The sequence below is a fragment of the Stegostoma tigrinum genome, chromosome 27 (genome assembly GCF_030684315.1).
Source record: "Stegostoma tigrinum isolate sSteTig4 chromosome 27, sSteTig4.hap1, whole genome shotgun sequence".
Lineage (NCBI taxonomy): Eukaryota > Metazoa > Chordata > Chondrichthyes > Orectolobiformes > Stegostomatidae > Stegostoma > Stegostoma tigrinum.
The window spans coordinates 11,473,254-11,497,552 of NC_081380.1; the positions used below are offsets into that span (position 1 = coordinate 11,473,254).

General features: G+C 41.2%; 1 protein-coding gene across 2 annotated transcripts in view; it reads right to left on the reverse strand.

The window, feature by feature from the left end:
- Positions 1-24,299, reverse strand: part of tmem132e (transmembrane protein 132E) — a 583,956-nt gene that overhangs the window by 137,149 nt on the left and 422,508 nt on the right. For both annotated transcript variants that reach the window (XM_048557374.2, XM_048557372.2), the window contains one exon: positions 8,876-9,081. In XM_048557374.2, coding sequence (XP_048413331.2) covers positions 8,876-9,081 — 206 coding nt within the window. The remainder of the gene's footprint in view (positions 1-8,875; positions 9,082-24,299) is intronic.

The window sequence follows — 24,299 nt, forward strand, 5'->3', positions numbered from 1 at the left end:
TCTCAAAATAAAAACTATCTCAAAATTTAAAAAAGACAACAGTAGAAATGAGCAAAAACTAGAATAAAGTCAGCGACTGAGCAATGAATAATGCAACAAAATAAAGCTCTACAGGTAATAATAACATTCCCTTTTGAGAATAGTATGTTTATTATGCCTGAAGGGATTTTCAAATCAGTGCCAGTTGAAAATGAATGGCTCCAGCATTTCTGGCACTGAGCATGCAACATGATGGCAACACTTTCAATCTTTTTTGAGTAATTTTTAAGCCTTACTCAGGAAGTATAAAACCAAATTAAAATAGGAATAGGAGTAGACCATTTGGCTTTTCAAGCCATCATTCTGAAGGATCACAGCTGATCTAACATTCCTCACGAACACTTTCCTGCTCTTTCCTCGTAACCCTTGATCCCCCTGACTGAGCAAAAATCTGCCTCAGCCTTAAATGTACGCAAAATCTCAGCCCCCACAGATCTCTGTGGCAAAGAATTTTGAAAATCCATAACCCTTAGAGAAGAAAATCCTCCCTGGTCTTAAATTGGTACTTTTTTTTCCTGAGATAATGCCCTCTGATCCTAGACTCTCCCATGAGAGGAAACATCCTCTCAGCATTTGCCTATAAAAAGTACAAATTCCCTCTGCTATAATTCAGTACTTGCAGAGTAGCATGCTTCAGGAAACAATCAGGCCTAAGCCCTGCTCACCACTCTGATCCATATGGATCAGACCTAAGTTTTTAAGTCTATACAAAGTTACCTATACAAAGACCATTCTGCCTCTCGAGCCTGCATCACCATTGACTAATATCATGACTGATATCTTTGTGTTCCAAATTCTACATTTGCATCCATCTCTGGTAACCTAATGAGAAGCCATACACCTCTGCCTTAAAAATACTTAATGACCCGGCTTCCACTGCCTTCTGAATCAGAAACTTTAAAGTTGCACACCCCTCAAGAGGAAAAAATTCCCTTCATCTCTGGCACAAAAGGGTGACCACCAATTTTAAAATGGTGTCTCCTAGTTCTGGGCTCACCCACAAGAGTAAGCATTCATTCTGCATCCACCTTGTCAAGGCTATTCAAGAACTTGTATGCTTTAATTAAATCACCATTCACTTTTCTGAATTTTGACAATCCACAGAGACAGATATCCCTCCAGCAAACCTCCTCAGAACTGCCCTCAATGCATTTACATCCTATCTTAAATAAGGAGACCAAAACTGTGCACATTTTTTGAGATATGTTCTAACAAATACCCTGTTTTACTGAAAAATAACATTCTTATATTTATGTTCAATTTCTTTCAAAATAACAGCTAGCATTACATTAGCCTTCCTGATTATGTCCCTACCCGTATGCGAACCTTTTGAGAATCATGCATCAGAACACCTAGATACCTTTGCACTTCAGAATTCTGCAGATGCCCTCCGTTTAAGTAATAGTCTGCATTTTTCATTGTTCCTTTCATACATGTTGCACATTATACTCTCTTCTGCCAGACTTTTCTCCACTCATATAACCTATCTATACAGGATATCGACCTGCTTCCTTGTTGTCATCTTCTCACCATACTTTCCTACCTATTTTTCTGTCACCTGTAAATTTAACCACCTTTAATCGTTCATTTAATTTTCAAAATAAATTATAAAAAGTCAATGGCCGAGCATAGAGGGCCCTACAACACCACACTTTTCACATCCTGCCAATCTGAAATTGACCCATTTGTGTATACTCTATTTAGAAAAAGGCAATCTTCTATCTATTCTAATCTGTGGTCACAAGCTCCGATTTTAATGTGGAACATTGTAAAATACCTTCTGGAAATCCAAGTTCAGTAAGTCAACAACCTCCCTTTTATCAAGAACAAATTTCATCCTTCAAAGAATTCCAGTAAATCAACTAAACAGGATTTCTTTTTCACAAAAGCATGTGGACTCTTTCCAATTATCTCGCATTTTTCAATGTGCTCAATTCTTAATAATGGATTCTCCTTACCAATGGATTCTATTCTCTCACCACAAATGCCAAGCTTACTTGCCTATGGCTTCCTGGTGTTTTTTGTCTTCCTCCCTTTATGAATAGAGGTGTTAAATTTAGAGTCATAGTGTCATTCAGCAAGGAAACAGGCCCTTCAGCCCAACTCATCAATGCCAACCAGGTTTCCTAAACTGAGCTAGTCCCACTTGCATGCATTTGGTCCATATCCTTCTAAACCTTTCCTATCCATGTACCTGTCCAACTTTGTCTGAAATGCTGTAATTGTATCTGCATCACTTCCTCTGGCAGCTCATTCCACAAAAGCATTACTATGTGAAAAAATTGCCCCTCAGGTTCCTTTTAAAATTTTCCTCTCTGACCTTAAACCCATGACCTCTAGTTTTGAGCTCCCCTACCCTGGAGAAGAAAAAAAATTGGCTATTCACTTTATCTACGCTCCGCATGATTTTACAAACCTCTACAAGGTCACCCCTCACCCTCCTATGCTCCAGGAAAAAAAATGTCCCAACTTAGCCAGCCTCTACTTATAACTCAAATCCTCCAGTTCTAGCAATATCCTTGCGAAACCTTTATGCATGCTTTCCAGTTTAATAATTTCCTTCCGATAGCAGAACGACCAGGATTGTAGGCAGTACGTCAAATATGGCCTAACCAATGTCCAGTTTCAATCTAATGGAACTTTTCTAGAATCAAATGAATTTTGTAAAATTAACCTTACTCATTAGCGATCTCTTTTAATATCCATTAGGATTCAGAGACTTAATGACCCGTAGCTTCATCAGTTTGCTTACTATCACTTCCTCAGTGATTATAATTTCTCCAAGCTTCTCTCTTCCTTCAACCTCCAGATATGCAGGTATTTATAGGATTTATTTTATCCTTGATAGAAAATACTGAAGCAAAGCATTTGCTCATTACATTTGTCATTTCTTTGTTATCTATTATTAACTCACCATTCTCATGCTTTAGAGGACCAAGACCCACTTTACTTCCTCTTTAGATACTCCTACAGAAACACTTACTGTCTATGTGTTTTTACATTTCACAACTGCTTTCATTCATGCTCTAATTTATTTGCTCTGATTAATGGTTTAGACATTCTCCACCATGTATTGTATTTAAATCAATCATTTGATCTGCCCCACATCTCTACACAAATGTGTGCTTTCTACTTCCATTTGATGTTCTCAACTTTTTTAGTTAATCAGAGTTGGTGGGTCCCCCTGTTTGATGTTTTTATAGTATAAATGTACTAATTATAAGTATTCTGAAATATACCTTTTAATGTCTGCCAATGTGGTCCATGTTCAAGCTTAATATTCCGATTCACTTCAGCTATTTTAACTTCCACAACCACATAGTTATGCTTTTACAAATCTAAAATACTGGTATTAGACCTGCTCTTCTCCCTTTCAAACTGGATGTAAAATTCAAACATATTATGTTGCTTGAGGTGACTTTAGTCCAAGATCGTTACTTAATGCTATCACATTACACATTATGAACAGTTGTATATCCTGCTGTCTAACTAGTTTAGGAATGTTGCTGCCAAAACCTATCTTGAAAGCATTCTACTGTGATAAATATGATTTTTCTATTTTATATGTAAATTAAAATCACCTATAATTATAGTTGTCCCTCTATCACTGTCCTCTTCTTGCTTCCTGTACAATGATGTTATGGCCAATTAGCCCATCCACCTTGCAGTCCTTACCCTCATCCGAACAAGCTGGGAAAATTTCAAACAGGTTGGACAATGCAAGTCTGAAGCTCACATGCTCCTGTCCTCTGGGCCCTCATATGGCCTCATTTGCATTCATACCTACTCGCCCCTAACCACTAAAAAGAAATTAGAAGATCTTATCCTAAGATATATGATCACCATCTGGAATAGTGTCTAGGTGGCTTTCTCACTTCCACAGCATCTCCATCTCAATACTTCTTGAGCTGAAAGTCCTGCAGCAACGAGCACCTCCAACAGATGTGCTTTCTTTGGATCACATCAGCATCCAGAAACTCCCATATTCTGTAATCATAGCAATCAGCCACACCTACTCAAATATGTGTTAATTTATTAGCACTTCTTAATTCATTAATTTTAACTTAACACAATTTATGTTTTAGCACTGCCAGGAAATGTTACAACACTGATGAAACAATGCAATACTTACAATACTGATAAAACTTAGTCTCGAACAATACCAGTTATTGATTTAACACAGTTATTGTTACTAATCTGTTGCAAAAATTTGGAAATCAAATGCTGGAGGCTGAACCAACACATCAGTAAAAAAGAAACACCCTCTCCCCACCCTTCATCAACCTCCACATTCTATAGTTCATTCATTGCAGTCAGCTTACTTCAATAAGCTTTTCTGTTCAAGTGAGGTTGTAAGGACAATTACAAAACAATCAATTTAGCTTCAATGTTGGGGATGTTTTTAGAAAACAATTATTCCAGATAGAATTAGTTATCATGTAGAAAAGGTGGGTTGGTAAGGAAGCATCAGCATGAATTTCTAAAGGGAGATTATGTTTAACTGACTGGCTATAGTTTTTTGAAGAGATTTCAGAAAGGCTGTATGGGTGTAACACTGTTGATGCGGTATAAGTAGAATTCCATAAAGTATTTGTTACAGTGCCTCGCAACAAACTTGTGAGGAAATATATAGGTCATGGTACAAAAAGGACAGTGGCAACATAGATGCAAACTGTGTGACAGGAAACATAGTGTAATAGTCAATTGATATTTTTCATTTAGCAAGAAGATTTGTAATTAAGTTCCCCAGAGGTTGGTATTGGAATCCTTACTCTTCCGGATATATATTAATGATCTAGACATTGGGGAACAATTTCAAATGACCACAAAATTTAAAAGAATTGTAAATTGTGAGGAGGATAGGGTGGGACTCCAAAACAACATCGGCAATTTGGTGGAGTGGGTAGCGACAAATGAGAAATGTGAGATCATGCACTTTGGTAGGAAGCTTATTGAAATACAATGCAAAATAGGGATAAAACTCTAAAGATTGTGCAGAGCAGAAGTACCTGGACGGATATGCGCATGGGTCATTGAAGGTAGGAGGACAGGTGGAAAATAAAGCCTACAGTGTCAATGTCTTCATTATAGGTAAACAAGAGCAAGGAAGTTATGTTGGACTTGTACACGACTACATTTTAGGCAAAATGTAAATATATTGGAGGCACTGCAGACCAATTTACAAGAATAGTTCCGGTATGAGAAGCTTCATTTATGAGGATAGACTGGAGAAGAAGGCTGAGAGAAGGTTTGATAGCGATTTCCAAAATCAGAAGTGGATATGATAGATTAGACGATAGATCCTGCTTATAAAAGGACCAAGAATGAGAGGGCATAAATTTAAAGTGCTGTGCAAAAGAAGCAAGGCTGAGGTGTAAAAAATAATTTTTTTCACACAGCAAGTTGCTAGGGCATGGAATACACTGTCTGTAAATGTGATGGAGACATTCAAGGGGGCATTGGATGATTACCTGAATAGAAATAGAGATTACGTTAGATTCCCTACAGTGTGGAAACAGGCCCTTCAGCCCAACAAGTCTACACTGTCCCTTGGCGCATCCTACCCAGACGCATCCCCCTATAACCCACACACCCCTGAACACTATGGACAATTTAGCATGGCTGATCCACCTAGCCTGCACATCTTTGGACTGTGGGAGGGAACCGGAACACCCGGAGGAAACCAACGCAGACATGGGGAGAATGTGCAAACTCCACACAGACAGTTACCCGAGGCTAGAATCAAACCTGGGTTCCTGGCGCTGTGAGGTTGCAGTGCTAACCACTGAGCTACCATGCCACCTCTAATACTGTATGAAAGTGTGGAGAACAAACAGTAAATTGCCACTAATTAATGATGCTCATTTGAAGAATGGCCTCCTTCTAAATTGGAACATTTTCATGATTCTGTGATTCCAAAGCACTTTTTCCTCCATGCCCCAAATTCCTACTTTGAACCAAGTTCCCTGATATACTCACTTGGCCATTGTCTCCCTCAGGCAAAATGTCCCTCACATTGACTTAAATAAGACTGCTTAACTTTTTAAAAGAATGATGGGAATGGTACTTTTTCCTTAAGAATTATCAGATCTGTTGAGAATCAATTTGAAAGATTTGCCTCCTCCAATTAGGATGTGTAAATTTCAAAATACAAATACTCGGCACATCAGTATTAATTCTTTTGCATGTTTTTTAAATGGGGCATTATTTCATTTATTCTAATCTGGTTGCTATTTTTTAGAATAACAAAGGATTGTCATTTGTCTCATAGAGTGATATAGCTTTAAAAACTACATTTTAAAGATTTTTCTGTAATTGATTATGTACTGAAATGAAAAAAGAAACTGTTTTAAAACCAAGTCAGCATGCTTTTGAAAGCAAGTAACCTGACACTCGTTGTATGCATGATTTACATAGCAGCTATTTCAGCAAGGCGTTCGATAAGGTTCCCCACAATAGGCGATTGTACAAAATGCGGAGGAATGGAATTGTGGGAGATATAGCAGTTTGGATCGGAAATTGGCTTGCTGAAAGAAGGCAGAGGGTGGTAGTTAATGGGAAATGTTCATCCTGGAGACCAGTTACTAGTGGTACACCGCAAGGGTCGGTGTTGGGTCCACTGCTGTTTGTCATTTTTATAAATGACCTGGATGAGGGCGTAGAAGGATGGGTTAGTAAATTTGCAGACGACACTAAGGTCGGTGGAGTTGTAGATAGTGACGAAGGATGCTGTAGGCTGCAGGGAGACATAGATAAGCTGCAGAGCTGGGCTGAGAGGTGGCAAATGGAGTTTAATGCAGACAAGTGTGAGGTGATGCACTTTGGTAGGAGTAACCGGAAGGCAAAGTACTGGGCTAATGGTAAGATTCTTAGCAGTGTAGATGAGCAGAGAGATCTCAGTGTCCATGTACACAGATCCTTGAAAGTTGCCACCCAGGTTGACAGGGCTGTTCAGAAGGCATACAGTGTTCTAGCTTTAATTAATAGAGGGATCGAGTTCTGGAATCAGGAGGTTATGGTGAAGCTGTACAAAACTCTGGTGCGGCCATACTTGTACAGTTCTGGTCACTGCATCATAAGAAGGATGTGGAAGCTTTGGAAAGGGTGCAGAGGAGATTTACTAGGATGTTGCCTGGTATGGAGAGAAGGTCTTACGAGGAAAGGCTGAGGGACTTGAGGCTGTTTTCATTAGAGAGAAGAAGGTTGAGAGGTGACTTAATTGAAACATATAAAATAATCAGAGGGTTAGATAGGGTGGATAGGGAGAACCTTTTTCCTTGGATGGTGACGGCGAGCACGAGGGGGCATAGCTTTAAATTGAGGGGTGAAAGATATAGGACAGATGTCAGAGGTAGTTTCTTTACTCAGAGAGTAGTAAGGGAATGGAACGCTTTGCCTGCAACGGTAGTAGATTCGCCAACTTCAGGTACATTTAAGTCGTCATTGGACGAGCATATGGACGTACATGGAATAGTGTGGGTTAGATGGGCTTGAGATCGGTATGACAGGTCGGCACAACATCGAGGGCTGAAGGGCCTGTACTGTGCTGTAATGTTCTATGTTCTATGTTCTAGTACGAGAAGGTGCAGAAGAGTAAGAGCCAAGGATGTATACAAATGGAGATTCAGACAGCAACAAATTGCTGATTATCCTGAGGACTAGAGGCCAGTTTTTGATGACAATTTGCCTGTCAACAACTATACGATTGATTTTCAGGCAGCTGAACAGCTGTCGACTGTGAAGAAGATAGAGAGAAGCTATCAAACTCTATTCACTCAGGAGCTCTTTGTACAGTAAAATTTACTTCAACCATGAAGAAAATTAGATTTTTTTTCTTCAGCAGTTGCTGTAAGTTGTGACTTTAAATTAATAAGCCAGTGACCTTTTGCAAATGTGAACCAGCTACTCTGTGCTTACTGAAAACCAATGGAAGCATCCAGTGAATAAAGATGAAAAGCAGTGCAGAAATATGATCATTACAAAAATTATCTCAGCAGACGTTCTGAAGAGAGACCATTGAACTGTTTTCCAGATTTTTCCTTCACCCGATACACCCTGTTTTATCTGTCAAATTCTGTCTGTGTTTGCCTATGGCGAGTTTATAAGAGGTTAGAGCTTTACCGAGTTGTGTTATAGGAAGACAATTCATAATTATTCACCGGTGGCTAGGGCCTATTTCCTTGTAAAACAAAACCATTGTTAAGTATAAATACCTGACCTTATGCTTTCTGTCAACTTGAGTTGATAAAACAGATAAATTGAGGAATTCTAGATGGCAAAGTGTGGAGCTGGATGAACACAGCAGGCCAAGCAGCATCTTAGGGGCACAAAAGCTGATGTTTCGGGCCTAGACACTTCATCAGAAATTGAGGAATTCTGCCTCTTTTGAAAAGTCTTTAAAGTGAGGCTTGATTTTCAGTATAAAAAGATGAATGAACTGCAGATGCTGTAAATCAGGAACAAAAACAAAGTTGCTGGAAAAGCTCAGCAGGTCTGGCAGCATCTGTGAAGGAAAAAACAAGAGTTAACGTTTCAGGTCTGGCGACCATTCCTCAGATTTTCAGAATGCTACCAGAGGCGTAACAGACTACAAACAGGCCATTAAATTCACATCCTTTATCTAGTTGCTTTGCTTTATAAGTTGAACATCAATATTGCTCCAGTATCATAAAAATAGTGAACTTTAAAGGCTCTGAACTGCAAATCTGGCATTTATTTGTTATAGGATTTTTTTTACTGAAGGTATGAAGTCAGAAAGGTTTTCTCTTGACAATTGTTATATAGAGATACTTCTGTGAATTTCATAATAAAACAAAGATTGATTCATGCTTCTCACCTTCTATCAGGGAGGATTGGCACTCTCCATCCTTTCACTTGACTTAATTTGCCATCTGACAATTCAATCTGCAGAGGAAGTTTTGGTACCCAAACCGTCAACTCCAGTGGGGCACTCAAGTGCTCATAGTTGAAAATAATCCGGGCATTCATTGAGCCTAGAGTTTCCTTGCCACTCACAAACACATAATCACAACCTTTGGAGACCTGTGGGAATATAAAAATATTTGAAACAACCGGATTACTCAGGAAGAAGTGTTTTGGACCAAGTCACTGAATTACAGCCCTGAAGAATCCAAGAATCAATCATGATGTAGACAACTTAAAATCTCATAACAGTTCACAAATATGTCTGATCAAATACAACCAATCATTTCAAAGCTGATAAGAAAAACACTGGCATTCATGTAAATCTTCCTCTTTTTTTCTAGAAATTCCAAATGTTTGAATCATTTATACAAATTATAATGATAATAAAATTAGAGCAAATCATAAGTCATTCAAATAGGACATGTAACATTTAAACAAGCAACTCAAAACCCGTCAATACAAGTGATTTGCAGCAAGGAAATAGGTTATTCAGACTGAGAAGTCTACCCCAGCGAATCAGAGAATGGAAAAAACTGTAAGTTCTACCTTGACTAGTTTAGAAAATTAAAATAACCTGAGTAATGCAATGTTTGATGAAACCTAGCTTGACCAATTTCACACATACATAAAAAATACTTTTACTAGAATGAAAGAACTGCATATCCTGATATATATAACTGAATACAGTCTGCATTCCTCCCTCCACACTAACACAACCTCCCCAGATTTACTAGCTGTTCCATCAGTAGTTTGAAACAGGTGCAAAAGCTGTTAAGGGGGTCAATTTACAACTGGCACTGTTATTATATGAATACTTAACACTCTTGTGCCAAATTCCTCTAGGTAGTACTTAATGCTAGGGAGAATCTGCTTGAAATATTTAAGTTAATTAACAATAATGACCATGAAGTTGGATTTTGTTATTGCAGAAGAGATAACCTCAGAACTCAAAGATCCAAATGACACTGTGGTAGAAGATGAGAGCATGGGATCTGCTATAATGAGGGCACTCGGCCTCAATATGTTGCACTTTACGTAGAACAAAACCTTGCATCCTCTGAAACACTTGAAGTAATGTCTTGAGAAATTTATAAGTAATAGGACTTAAGCTTTTTGTGCTGATTGCACTTGGAAGTGATGACATGTCAAGTTTCTGTCACACTGGCTTCTGCTTGATCTAAGCATAAAATTTTTAAAACAGCAGCATATCTCGATTGAATAAATGCTGGTTTAACTTAATGGAATGTGAAAGAATTACCAAAACAGAAAATAAAGGACTTTCAACTTCCCTTAACCCTGCCTAGTCATACCAATTAGACCAATGCAACGTTAGATGGTTAATCATGTTAGGTATGTATAGTAGCTGTGGGCTGAAGGAGGTATTTAAAACTGGATGGGTTAAAACAGCCTTGTAATAGAGTGATCAATAAAACGGGTGAAGATGCTATCTTAGACCATAAGATATAGAAGCAGCTTTAGACCATTTGGCCCATCAAGTCTGCTTAGCCATTCCATTGTCTTTCCTTTTCTCCATAACCTTTGATCCCCTTACATCTTCAAATATTCAGTTTTTTACAATTCAGTCGAAAGGATGCAACATAGAGTTATGCCCCGCTCCTCACAAATTCATTTCTGCTCCTCACTCATGTAATAATTTTATGCCCCTCACCTGATACCAATCTTGTCTGAGGTGTTTTCAATTTATGACTTTGCCATGCAACAGCCAATTATGCGCCTCTTTCCATCACTCTCTATGAACTTTCCAGCAAGTATTTGCTTAATAATTTGCTTACTTCAGGTCAGAAAATCAACATGACAACACTCATAATAGTGAGTATCTCGGGTGCGAAGTGGGATGCATAAGTGAAATGTGTCAGAAAAAGGTCAGAGCTTGTCTAATCTAGTCCAGGTAAATATTTAATAACTTGATGTGTCATAATGACAGTCAAACAATTTCTCTGGCATTGGAAGTCATCTTTTATAATTTGTGAGTCTCATTCCATTAGATTTCAATCACTGATGAATATTTAAAATATACGTAAAATAAATAACTTTATTTTCCTCCCCCTTTCTTTTATCATTCTTACTGTGGTTCTCTCTCACCTTATTTTCTTTTGTAGAAATTTGACATATAATTTTTTTTTTAACTGATACATCCTGTGCCCCTCAATTGTTCTATGTAATCAGTTAAGGAGAAGCACAATATTTTATATTGTTCACAAATATGTTATTTTGGCAGTAGAATTGTTAGGCTGAAATGGCATTTTAATGAACAGCAAGTTCCAGCAAAATCCCATAGAAAGTCTCTGAGTAAGTCTAGTTGTAACAAATGCCATGCACCACATGCAGACTGCACAATGCTAAGCTCCTCATCATGGAACAGCATATCCTCCAACTTAACATAGAGAAATACCACATGAGAACTGTTGGCTTATCTTCAATTTTATTTACTTAGATAATTTGTAGCTCAAAAAAAATCATAAGCACACAAAATACATTTATATCACAAAAATCACAGCAAATTTACTTCTATAAATTTTATCATAAATTTATTCATAGTGTATTAAGTGTAATTTTTTTAAAGCTTCACTTGTTCAATTTGGCTTATCTGAAACCTAGCATTTTAAATTTTGTGGTTTGCTAAATTACCTCACTTTAATCATTTTTTATATTTTGCACCCTGCATGGAACTCAGTTGATCAGTTAATAACAAAAATAAAATGACCTATGTATGTAAGCTGTAATTTTTACAAATTGTGGCTACATCAGCAAAGTTTGTAGCATAATTCTGAAATATTTCTGTTGAAGTTCTGTGCAGTGATTTGCCCTTCTGTGTGAAACCACTTTGAAAGTTACCCTGATAACTTGAGGAATAGTACAATAAAAAGTTAGCATTGCTGCCTCACAGCACCATGGACTCAGGTTCAATTCCAGACTTTGGCAACTGTTTATGTGGAGTTTGCATTTTCTCTCCATGTCTGCATGAGTTTCCTCCAGGCACTCTGGTTTCCTCCCACGGTCCAAAAATGTGCAGGCTAGGTAGATTGGTTATGCTAAATTGCGCATCGTATCCTGGGAAGTCTAGGCTAAGTGGATTTGGCATGGGAAATGCAGGGTTACAGAGATAGGACAGTGGAGGTGGGTCTGGGTGGGATGCTCTTTGGAGGGTAAATACAGACTCAATGGGTCAAATAGCCTACTTCCATATTGTAGGGATACTATGATGATTCTATGATAAAGTTCAGAAAGTCCTAGGCTTGATTTTTGATCCATCCATAATTAATCAGTCTCAACAAAGGCAGTGAATGGGGCAGATACAATTAGTCTTGTATACTGCTAATGGCTCACGAGTTTCAATGAAACTGTTAATTTTTGGGCAATTTGACTACTAGCTCTAACGTGTCACTTTTACCCTAAAAATAATTCACTGAAAATAAATATTAAAAATGCTCCAATGGACTTTCCTGGAGCTTTTACTTAATATTTTAGAAAATTATTGTAACCTAAAATAGTAATACCTTCAGAAGAAACAAAGTGTGGAGCTGGATGATCACAGCAGGCCAAGCAGCATCTTAGGAGCACAAATGCTGATGTTTCGGTCTGAGACCTTTTCTGATGAAGGGTCTAGGCCCGAAATGTCAGCTTTTGTGCTCCTAAAGATGCTGCTTGGCCTGCTGTGTTCATCCAGCTCCACACTTTGTTATCTCGGATTCTGCAGCATCTGCAGTTCCCATTATTGCTCTCTCACCTCCAGAAGAAATGCTGTTTCATTTCCCCACTACCATTATATTTGCCTCTTAGAGATCAAACTGTTTTGTTAACAAATATCAGTGAGAGTTGATCTGGTCCCTTCCCTGCATTAAGAAGAACATTCAAATGAGATGTACTTTTAGTTGTAAGATCAATATCACGGAATAGCTATGGTGCAGAAGGATGCCATTCAGATTATGATATCTTCACTGGTTTCATTTGTTGGTGCCAATCTCCTGCCATATCTTCCTATGTCCCGGAACACCATTTCTGTCCAAATAATCATTTAATGCTCTCTTCAATGCCTCAATTAAACCTGCTTCCACCAAATTGCTAGGCAGTGCATTCCATATCTTAACTACATCATCCTTGCTTCATTTGGACATCACTTTAAATCCATGCCCTCTCATTCTCTTTTCTTTTAAATGTAGGAACATCTTCTCTTCATCTACTCTGTCCAACCCGCATGGTTTTGAAAACGTCTGAAATCTCCATTCAGCCATTTTCTTTCCAAAGAATATGGTGCCAAGTTCTTCAATACGTCTTTATAATCGAAATTTCTCATTCCTGGAACCATTCTTGTAAAGTAGTCGGGAAATTTCACAATTAATTTAGTTTAGTTAGAATCACACAATCAAAATATACTCATTAATTAACATAATTAGTTTAATCTATTGTTATATTACTCAATTATAATTGACGTAGATTGGTACTTTAACATAATATGACCCTGTCTGGTCTCATTTGAAAAAGCAATATAGCTCAGGATTGCAGACAGATTGAAAACAATATACTAATACTTTGAAGGTACAACCTCATGGCTTGGCATATCCCTCACACTAATATTACTACAAGGGGATCAATGGAAAATTTAGGATGGCATGCCAGGAGCAGTACCAGACATACTTAAAACGAGGTGACAACATGGTGAGTCTACCAAATTCTACTACTTGCATGCCAGACAGCACAAGTGGCAAATGACAGACAGAGCTAAGCAATCCCACAACCAACAGAGCAGATCTAAGCTCTGCAGTCCTGCCTCATCCAGTCGTGAAGGCTGGTGGATAATTAAACCACTCACTGGAGGAGGAGGCTCCAGAAATATCCCCATCCATAATGTGGAAGAGCCCAACACATCAGTGCAAAAGGTAATTCTAAAGTACTTGCAGCAATCCTAACTAGTAACACCACATGAATGATCCATTCCAGCCTCTTCCTGTGGTCCCCAGTACCACAGATGTCAGTCTTCAGCAAATTCAATTCACTCTACCTGATATCAAGAAATGGCTCGAAGCACTGGATACTGCAAAGGCTGTGGGTCCTGGCAGCTTTTAGCAAATTCAATTCACTCTACCTGATATCAAGAAATAGCTGGAGGCACTGGGTACTGCAAAGGTTGTGGGTCCTGACAGCATTCTGGCAATGGTACTTCTGCTCAAGAAAATGCTGCTCCTCCAGCCAAACTGTTCCAACGCAGCTCGTAACAAATTTGTTTTGATGTGTTCCCTTTGAAAGCACATTTTAAACTTGGAGACAAGCTGTCTGCCCCGAGCTTAGCAATGCAGCTACATTCATTTTTTTTTTAAAATAGAAGCTGCATGAAGGCATGTGTTCAACTGCCCACAGAACCAGGATTTAAGTTTTGTTTTCAGTAGCTGTTGGGATTTGGAAGCTGTTATACATCTCTCCCTGTTACACCAAAATGACTGAATGCCTCTCTTTCTCTCTCAAAATTTTCTCTTGATGTTCTTTCCTGCTGGACTATAGAGTTGCATGTGAGGCAATCTATTTCACTGAAATATCCTTTGCCAAGGGTGTGTTTATGGTATGTTACTATATCAAAACAGTTGTTGTTTAGCAGTTAAATAACCTATTATTCTGTTAAGTTTTCCAGTTGAATTGTTATTCCAATTTGTCTTTCTTTTGTTTGTACTTTAACTATAATGTAAGAATAAAATGTGTTTTGCTTCCGGCAGTTTGACCAAATTAATTGCAACTGGAACAGTACTCTTTAAAAATAAGAAATGCTTGGGCTGGTAGGCTATCTTCTTAATATATTTTGATGGGGTTTGGTCTGGTTTATAACACGCCTCAACACCAGCATCTACTCAACAATTTGGAAAGTTTTCCAGGTGCATCCTGCACACAAAAAGCAGGACAAGTCTAACCCAGTCAACTACTGCCCCATCAGTCCATTTTCAATCATCAGTAATGCTGTGGAAGATGGCATCAACAGTGCTCTCAAACTGAACCCGGCTAATTGGCCTCGAAGAAAGAATGGAGGGTCAGTGAGAAGTATCTAGTTGAATGAGGCCAAAAACCTTGCAGATCAGCCCCAGCTAATAACGTTATCAAAATACATTAACCGTGATTTATGAAGAAGTGTTATGATTCTGACACAGCAATCACCTCTCCACCCCTCTCACCCACTCCAACCTCTCCCCCGCAGAACGGGCAGCCCTCCGTTCCAACCCCAACCTCACCATGAAACCCGCAGACAAGGGTGGCGCAGTGGTAGTATGGCGCACTGACCTCTACATCGCCGAGGCCAGACGCCAACTCTCCGACACCACCTCCTACCGCCCCCTCGATCATGACCCCACACCCAAGCACCAAACCATCATCTCCAACACCAATCACGACCTCATCACCTCAGGGGACCTCCCACCCACAGCCTCCAACCTCACTGTTCCCCAACCCCGCACGGCGCGTTTCTATCTCCTTCCCAAAATCCACAAACCTGCCTGCCCTGGTCGACCCATCGTCTCAGCCTGCTCCTGCCCCACCGAACTCATCTCCACCTATCTGGACTCCATTTTCTCCCCTTTGGTCCAGGAACTCCCCACCTACGTCCGTGACACCACCCACGCCCTCCACCTCCTCCAGGACTTCCAATTCCCTGGCCCCCAACACCTCATATTCACCATGGACGTCCAGTCCCTGTACACCTGCATTCCGCATGGAGATGGCCTCAAGGCCCTCCGCTTCTTCCTGTCCCGCAGGCCCGACCAGTCCCCCTCCACCGACACTCTCATCCGCCTAGCTGAACTCGTCCTCACACTCAACAACTTCTCTTTTGACTCCTCCCACTTCCTACAGACTAAGGGGGTGGCCATGGGCACCCGCATGGGCCCCAGCTATGCCTGCCTCTTTGTAGGTTACGTGGAACAGTCCCTCTTCCGCACCTACACAGGCCCCAAACCCCACCTCTTCCTCCGGTACATTGATGACTGTATCGGCGCCGCCTCTTGCTCCCCAGAGGAGCTCGAACAGTTCATCCACTTCACCAACACCTTCCACCCCAATCTTCAGTTCACCTGGGCCATCTCCAGCACATCCCTCACCTTCCTGGACCTCTCAGTCTCCATCTCAGGCAACCAGCTTGTAACTGATGTCCATTTCAAGCCCACCGACTCCCACAGCTACCTAGAATACACCTCCTCCCACCCAACATCCTGCAAAAATTCCATCCCCTATTCCCAATTCCTCCGCCTCCGCCGCATCTGCTCCCACGATAAGACATTCCACTCCCGCACATCCCAGATGTCCAAGTTCTTTAAGGACCGCAATTTTCCCCCCACAGTCATCGAGAACGCCCTTGACCGCGTCTCCCGTATTTCCCGCAACACATCCCTCACACCCCGCCCCCGCCACAACCGCCCTAAGAGGATCCCCCTCGTTCTCACACACCACCCTACCAACCTCCGGATACAAAGCATCATCCTCTGGCACTTCCGCCATTTACAATCCGACCCCACCACCCAAGACATTTTTCCATCCCCACCCCTGTCTGCTTTCTGGAGAGACCACTCTCTCCGTGACTCCCTTGTTCGCTCCACACTGCCCTCCAACCCCACCACACCCAGCACCTTCCCCTGCAACCGCAGGAAATGCTACACTTGCCCCCACACCTCCTCCCTCACCCCTATCCCAGGCCCCAAGATGACATTCCACATTAAGCAGAGGTTCACCTGCACATCTGCCAATGTGGTATACTGCATCCACTGTACCCGGTGCGGCTTCCTCTACATTGGGGAAACCAAGCGGAGGCTTGGGGACCGCTTTGCAGAACACCTCCGCTCAGTTCGCCACAAACAACTGCACCTCCCAGTCGCAAACCATTTCCACTCCCCCTCCCATTCTCTAGATGACATGTCCATCATGGGCCTCCTGCAGTGCCACAATGATGCCACCCGAGGTTGCAGGAACAGCAACTCATATTCCGCCTGGGAACCCTGCAGCCATATGGTATCAATGTGGACTTCACCAGTTTCAAAATCTCCCCTTCCCCTACCGCATCCCTAAACCAGCCCAGTTCGTCCCCTCCCCCCACTGCACCACACAACCAGCCCAGCTCTTCCGCCCCACCCACTGCATCCCAAAACCAGTCCAACCTGTCTCTGCCTCCCTAACCGGTTCTTCCTCTCACCCATCCCTTCCTCCCACCCGAAGCCGCACCCCCATCTACCTACTAACCTCATCCCACCTCCTTGACCTGTCCGTCTTCCCTGGAGTGACCTATCCCCTCTCTACCTCCCCACCTATACTCTCTCCACCTATCTTCTTTACTCTCCATCTTCGGTCCACCTCTCCCTCTCTCCCTATTTATTCCAGTTCCCTCTCCCCATCCCCCTCTCTGATGAAGGGTCTAGGCCCGAAACGTCAGCTTTTGTGCTCCTGAGATGCTGCTTGGCCTGCTGTGTTCATCCAGCCTCACATTCTATTATCACAGCAATCATACTGCTTAGTTTTCATGGGAAGCAGGTATTCTCGAGGGTTACTTCCAGCAATTCTGCTGTACATTCACTTTGGTGTATGCCAACTGAGTTATCTATTCACAAGCAAAGAGAATAACATCTTAAACAAGACTGAGTTGTATTCGTGGACATAAGAAAACAAAGACTAGCATTTCATCACCACAAGATATCTCAAAATGCTTTGCAAATAATGAAGTGCCTTTAAAGTACAGTCACATTTGTAATGTAGGTAATGTAACAAAACATAAAAATACTCAATGTATTACTGAATTGCCAGATGAGTTTTTCACCTATTTCAATGTTTGTAAGGTTTGCTTTTCAAATGAATTGTAAGTGTGAAATTTAAAAAAAGCTATACGAGGTGGGAACATGATAAGGGATTCATTTTGTTGTTGTATTTGCCTATGGTAAATGTCATCTGTCATTCCAAATGAAAGAAAAAAAAATAACTTGTACTTATTGTGCATTGTAGTTTTCTTGATCTCAGGATATCCTTGTACTTCACTGTCATTTCAATACTTTTTAAATGCAGGTAGATGATCAAGTATGATTCCCAGTACTCTTGAGAAATGTCAGCAAGGGAGAGGGCTTAACCAAGTTTGGCATAAAGGATTTCTAAAAAAAAATAAGTCAATGGGAATTAGCAGGAAACACTTCCACTGGTTAGAGTAATATCTAGTGCAAAAAAAGCTTGCTGTTATTTTTGGAGGTAATCATCTTAGCCTCAGAACTCTATCCTGAGGAACTCATATAGTAATGCGTGAGTCTCAACATCCTAATGATTTACCATCGAGCAGAAAGTCAGAAGTGGAAATGCTTGCTGATGATTGCACAATATTTAAAATCTTCCATTACTCCTCAATGCCATGTTCACAGGCAACAGTCAGGGTTAAATTGATAAGCAGCAAGTAACATTTGTCCTCTACAAATAGCAAGCAATGGCCATCTCCAATAATAGAAAATCTAACCATCTCTCTTTGATACTTAACAAGATGGCAATTAACCGTCCTTCTAACTCCTAAAGACTGTCCATAAGATATATGTGTGATGGTATATACTACGTTTGTCTGAATTGCTACAATTCCAATAAGATCTGTATCACTCAGAACAAATCAACTGCTTGACTGATACCCTATCCAACCCTTACACATTCATTTCTTCCACCACTGGTGCACAGTAGTTACTGTATGTACCATTTATAAGCTGCAGTGCAGGAAATCATCAAGTACGTGAAAGCATCTTCATTTCCCTTGACTTCTGTTATTGAGAAGGATAAGGGTAGCAAACATGTGGAAAAAAAATTGTAATTTACCCACCAACAAAGCCTGTCTGAATTGGAAACAACATCACCATTCCTTCACTGTTACCTGGATCAAAAAAACAATCTAGCCTTCCTTCCCAACAGCACTGAGGATGTACCTATACCAGGTGAACTACTTATGTTCAAGTAGGTGGTTCACCTTCTCAAGACTTATTATGGACAACGCTAACCTTGCTAATCACGTTAACATCCCCTGAAAGAATAAAAAGGCACAAATAAGAAAATTATGAGGCAGTAGCCTACAATTTGCCGCTGTGATTTCCTAAGTTCTTTTCATAAGGAGTGTCTGATCTCTAACCAGTTGTGTGATTTCCAATTGTTCTGAAGAGGAGAAATGTCTGCTAAAATGATTGTCCCAAATTTGATTTGTAATAACTGTCAGTGACTTTTGAGTAGAAGTCTTATAACATGTCTTGCTGCTCTGGAAAGGGCTCTTGATAGAAATCAGCCTTCAGAGAATTTTTGCTTAGTTAACAACACCATTTAATAGAAATTGTTAAACAGCTAAATTGTGTTAGTCAAAGCAATCTTACAATCAACAGCTGACTGTTCTGTAATTATGCCAATCTCTTCAAGGTATAATAAAGGAACCGCAATGCTGACAAATTATGCTGCTAATGAAGAGATTTACTTTACATTTTGAAATCAAACAGACTCATGTTCCTTTGCATGTTCTAATAGCCTGCAACTTCCCTTGTTTGTCAATCAAACTGGAAGCAAGGGACACATTGCTGATTACAGTGAATAGAAATTCGAAATAATTAAGTTATTTCATTGGCCAAAAGCATCATGAATCAAATCAGTTGAAACAAAATAAGTAGTAATAAATCTATAGCAACTTTTAAAAAAAATTTTCAATGCTTGAATGGTACAAACATTCACAGAGCACTTTAGGTCGGGAAATAGCAATACTATTAGGTAAGGTCACATTTTCCTTCAAAATTTGGAACTTCCATTCATAATTATGGTGAAAAACATTGCAAACCATAACATAGCGAGGATTGGAGTTACAAATTGCAATTTGATCAAAGACCTGTGGAACTGTAATGCATTGTTTTACGTGTATATTTACAAAACAGATTTTATTTTGTCCGTATTACATTTATAGAGTTAAACTGGAGGAAATTTTCCTGTATTCCAGGCATGATTTTAACTGGCATGTTAAACTGTTAATGTTAACTCCCCTGAGTTCTAGGCTTTGGGTTTGACTGCCACAGTGGGTTCTGGTGATGGACTTGCATTGGCACACTATCATATCTGGAAATTAACTTTTAAATTCTAGACCGTGAATCCTGATGCCGTGTATTCTGGGAGGCCTAAATTGGTGTGATGAATATGGTGAAGGGCTACAGTAAGTGCTATCAGTGTACTTAATTGGAGAAGCTCCCAGCTGAACTTATTTCATTTTCATCTGACCATGCACTCACACTTTCTATATGAAATCAAGATTAGAAATGAAAAAGATCAGAAGCAACAGCCCTGAATTTTTAAAGTATATTTTAAACATTTCACTGCACAAACATATAAACATTTGGACAGGGTGACATATGCCAGAGAGGAAGAAAGATTCCAGCAAGGGGGTAAGCCAAGCAGGGTTAACCAGGGTAGTTAAGGAAAACATCAGATTTAAAGAAAAAAACATACGATGTGGCAAAGATTTCTGGTAAGTCAGAGGTATTGGGAAAATTTTAAAAACCAACAAAAGACAACAAAAAATAAGCAGGGAGAAAATAAATTTTGAGGGTAAACTGCCAGTAACAGCAAGATTGATAGCAAGAGCCTCTTTGTAAAAAGGAAGAGATGAACCAAAGCCAACATAGGCCCCTGAAAGAATGAGGCTGTCGAAATAATAATGGGGTATCGTAAAATGGTGGAGGAGTTGAATAAGTACTTAGCATCAGTCTTCATAGTGGAAGGCACTTGTCGCATCCCAAAATGATTACATAATGAAGTGACAAAAAGAAGAGAGGAAATAAGCACAAGAACTATCACAATAGAAAAACCGCTAAGGAAACTAATTGGGCTAAAGGTTAGGGAAAGTATTACAGACTTAGTGGATGCATTGATCATATTTTTCCAGGAAGGCGTAGATCTGGAAAAGTTCCAGAGGATTTGAAAACTGCCAATGTAACACCTTTGTTTAAAAAGGTAAGATGACAAAAACAATTAACTATTGGCCACAAACAAAAACAGAAGTTGCTGGAAAACTCAGCAGGTCTAGCAGCATCTGTAAAGAGAAATCAGAGTTAATGTTTTGGGCCCGGTGACCCTTCCTCAGCAGGATCACCGGGCCCAAAACATTAACTCTGATTTCTCTGCAAATAAGTTGACAGATCCGCTGAGCTTTTCCAGCAACTTCTGTTTTTGTTTCTGAATTACAGCATCCACAGTTCTTTCACTTTTTATTAACTACTGGCCAGTTGGCTTAACGTAAATTACTGGAAAATGTTAGATCTCTTATAAAGGATGGAACAACAAAGTACAATGTGATGGAGCAACGTCATATGGCTTCATGAAGAGAAAATCATGCCAGGTTTACTAGAATTTGTTGAGGGTAACAAAGGATAGATACACAGCATAGAGTGGATGTAACATATTTGGATTTTCAGAAGGCATTTCACAAAGTGCTACACATTGAACTATTTAATAAGAACCCAAGTATTGGAGGTACTATATTAGCATGTATTGAGGATTGGATAAATAATGGAAGAGAATGGGGAAAAAGGGGACATTTGCAAAATGGCAACCTGTAACGAGTGGCATGCCACAAGGATTAGTGTTCAGGTCACAATTATTTACAATATATATTAATGACTTAGATGAAGAAAGTGAAATACTACAGCTAAGTTTGCAAATGACACAAAAATATGCAGAAAAGCATGTGGCAAGGATGTTACAAAGAATCTGCGGAGGGGTATGGAAAAGTTAAGTGAATAAACAAAAACTTGGTAGATTGAATATAAAGTGGGAGATTGTGAGGTTTTGCAATTTGGCAGTAAGAATAGAGAAACTGATAAATATTTACATGTAGAAAGACTGACGAAAGCTATTGAACAGAGGGATTTGGGAGTCCTCATGCAATTACCCCAAAAAGCTAACACCAAAGTTTAGCAGGTAATAGGGAAGGCAAATAGAATGTTTGCATTTATTTCAAAGGAAATAGAGTATTAAAAATAGGGAGGTTTTGCTAAAATGATAAGAGGCACCAGTTAGACCTCAGCTGGAATACTGTTAACAGTTTTGAGCCACTATTTCAAAGGAAGATAGACTGCATTGCAGATAGTCCAGAGAAGGTCCACCAGGCTGATACAAGGTATGTAGGGACTGTCTTATAAGGACAGGTTGAGTAGATTATGAGATAACAAGGTATAGAGCTGGTTTAACACAGCAGGCCAAGCAGCATCTTAGCAGCAGGAAGGCTGATGTTTCAGGCCTAGATCCTTCATCAGAAATGGGGGAGGGGAAGGGGGTTCTGAAATAAATAGGGACAGAGGCAGAGGCGGATCAAAGATGGATAAAGGAGAAGATAGGTGGAGAGGAGACAGACAAGTTGAAGAGGCGGTGATGGAGCCAATAGAGGGGAGTGTTGGTGGGGTGGTAGAGAGGAGATAGGTCAGTCTAGGGAGGGCGGACAGGTCAAGGGGGCGAGATGAGGTTAGTAGGTGGGAAATGGGGGTGCGGCTTGAGATGGGAGGAGGATATAGGTGAGAGGAAGAACAGGTTAGAGACACGGGGGCAAGCTGGGCTGGTTTTGGGATACAGTAGTGGGAGGGGAGATTTTGAAGCTTGTGAAATCCACATTGATACCATTGGGCTGCAGGGTTCCCAAGCGGAATATGAGTTGCTGTTCCTGCAACCTTCAGGTGGCATCATTGTGGCACTGCAGGAGGCCCAGGATGGACATGTCATCTGGGGAATGGGAGGGGGAGTTGAAATGGTTCACAACTGGGAGGTGCAGTTGTTTATTGTGAACTGAGCGTAGGTGTTCTGCAAAGCGGTCCCCAAGCCTCCACTTGGTTTCCCCAATGTAGACGATGCCACAATGGGTACAGCAGATGCAGTATACCACATTAGCAGATGAGCAGGTGAAGATCTGCTTGTTGTGGAAAGTCTTCTTGAGGCCTGGGATGGGGGTGAGGGAGGAGGCGTGGGGACAGGTGGAGCACTTCCTGCCGTTACAGGGAAAGGTGCCGTGTGTGTTGGGGCTGGAGGGTAGCGTGGAGTGGACAAGGGAGTCACACAGAGAGTGGTCCCTCCGCAAGGCTGACAAGGGTGGGGAGGGAAAAATGTCTTTGGTAGTGGGGTCGGATTGCAGATGGCAGCTGTGTCGGAGGATGATGCGCTAGATCAGGAGGTTGTGGGGTGGCATGTGAGGACGAGGGGGATTCTTTGTTGGTTGTTATTGCAGGGATGGGGTGTGAGGGATGAGCCACGGGAAATGCGAGAGACATGGTCAAGGGCGTTCTCGACTGCTGTGGGGGGGATGTTGTGGTCCTTGAAAAACGAGGACATCTGAGATGTAAGGGAGTGGAATGCCTCATCTTGGGAGCAGATGCGGTGGAGGTGAAGGAATTGGGAATAGGGGATGGCATTGTTGCAGGAAGGTGGGTGGGAGGAGGTGTATTCTAGGTAGCTGTGGGAGTCGGTGGGCTTGAAATGGATATCGGTTTCTCGGTGGTTCCACGAGGTGGAGACAGAGAGGTCCAGGATGGTGAGGGAGGTGTCAGAGAACACCAGGTGAACTTAAGGTTGGGGTCGAAGGTGGTGATGAAGTGGATGAACTGTTTGAGCTCCTCATGGGAGCACGAGACGGCGTTGATACAGTCATCAACGTAACGGAGGAAGAGTTGAGGTTTAGCGCCAGTGTGGATATGGAAGAGGGATTATTCCGCATAACCTACGAAGAGGCAGGCATAGCTTGGGCCCTGCGGGTGCCCATGGCCACCCCCTTTGTCTGTAGGAAGTGGGAGGAATTGGAAGAGAAGTTGTTGAAGGCGAGGACGAGTTCGGCAAAGTGGATGAAGGTGTCAGTGGAGGGGGACTGGCTAGGCCTGCGGGACAGGAAGAAGTGGAGGGTCTTTAGGCCATCTGCATGGAGAATGTGGGCGTATAGGGTCTGGACGTCTATAGTAAAAATGAGGTGTTGGGCACCGGGGAATTGGAAGTTCCAGCGGAGGAGGAGGGCGTGGGTGGTGTCACCGGCGTAGGTAGGGAGTTCATGGGCCAAGGGGTAGAAAATGGAGTCCAGGTAGGTGGAGATGAGTTTGGTGGGGCAGGAGCAGGAGGAGGCAATAGGTCGACCAGGGCAGGCAGGTTTGTGGATTTTGGGAAAGAGACAGAAGCAGGTGGTGCGGGGTTGGGGAACGATGTGGTTGGAGGCTGTGGTTGGGAGGTCACCCGAGGTGATGAGGTTGTGGCTGGTCTGTGAGATGATGGTTTGGTGCTCAGGGGTGGGGTCATGATCCAGGAGATGGTAGCAGGAGGTGTCGGAGAGTTGGCGTCTGGAT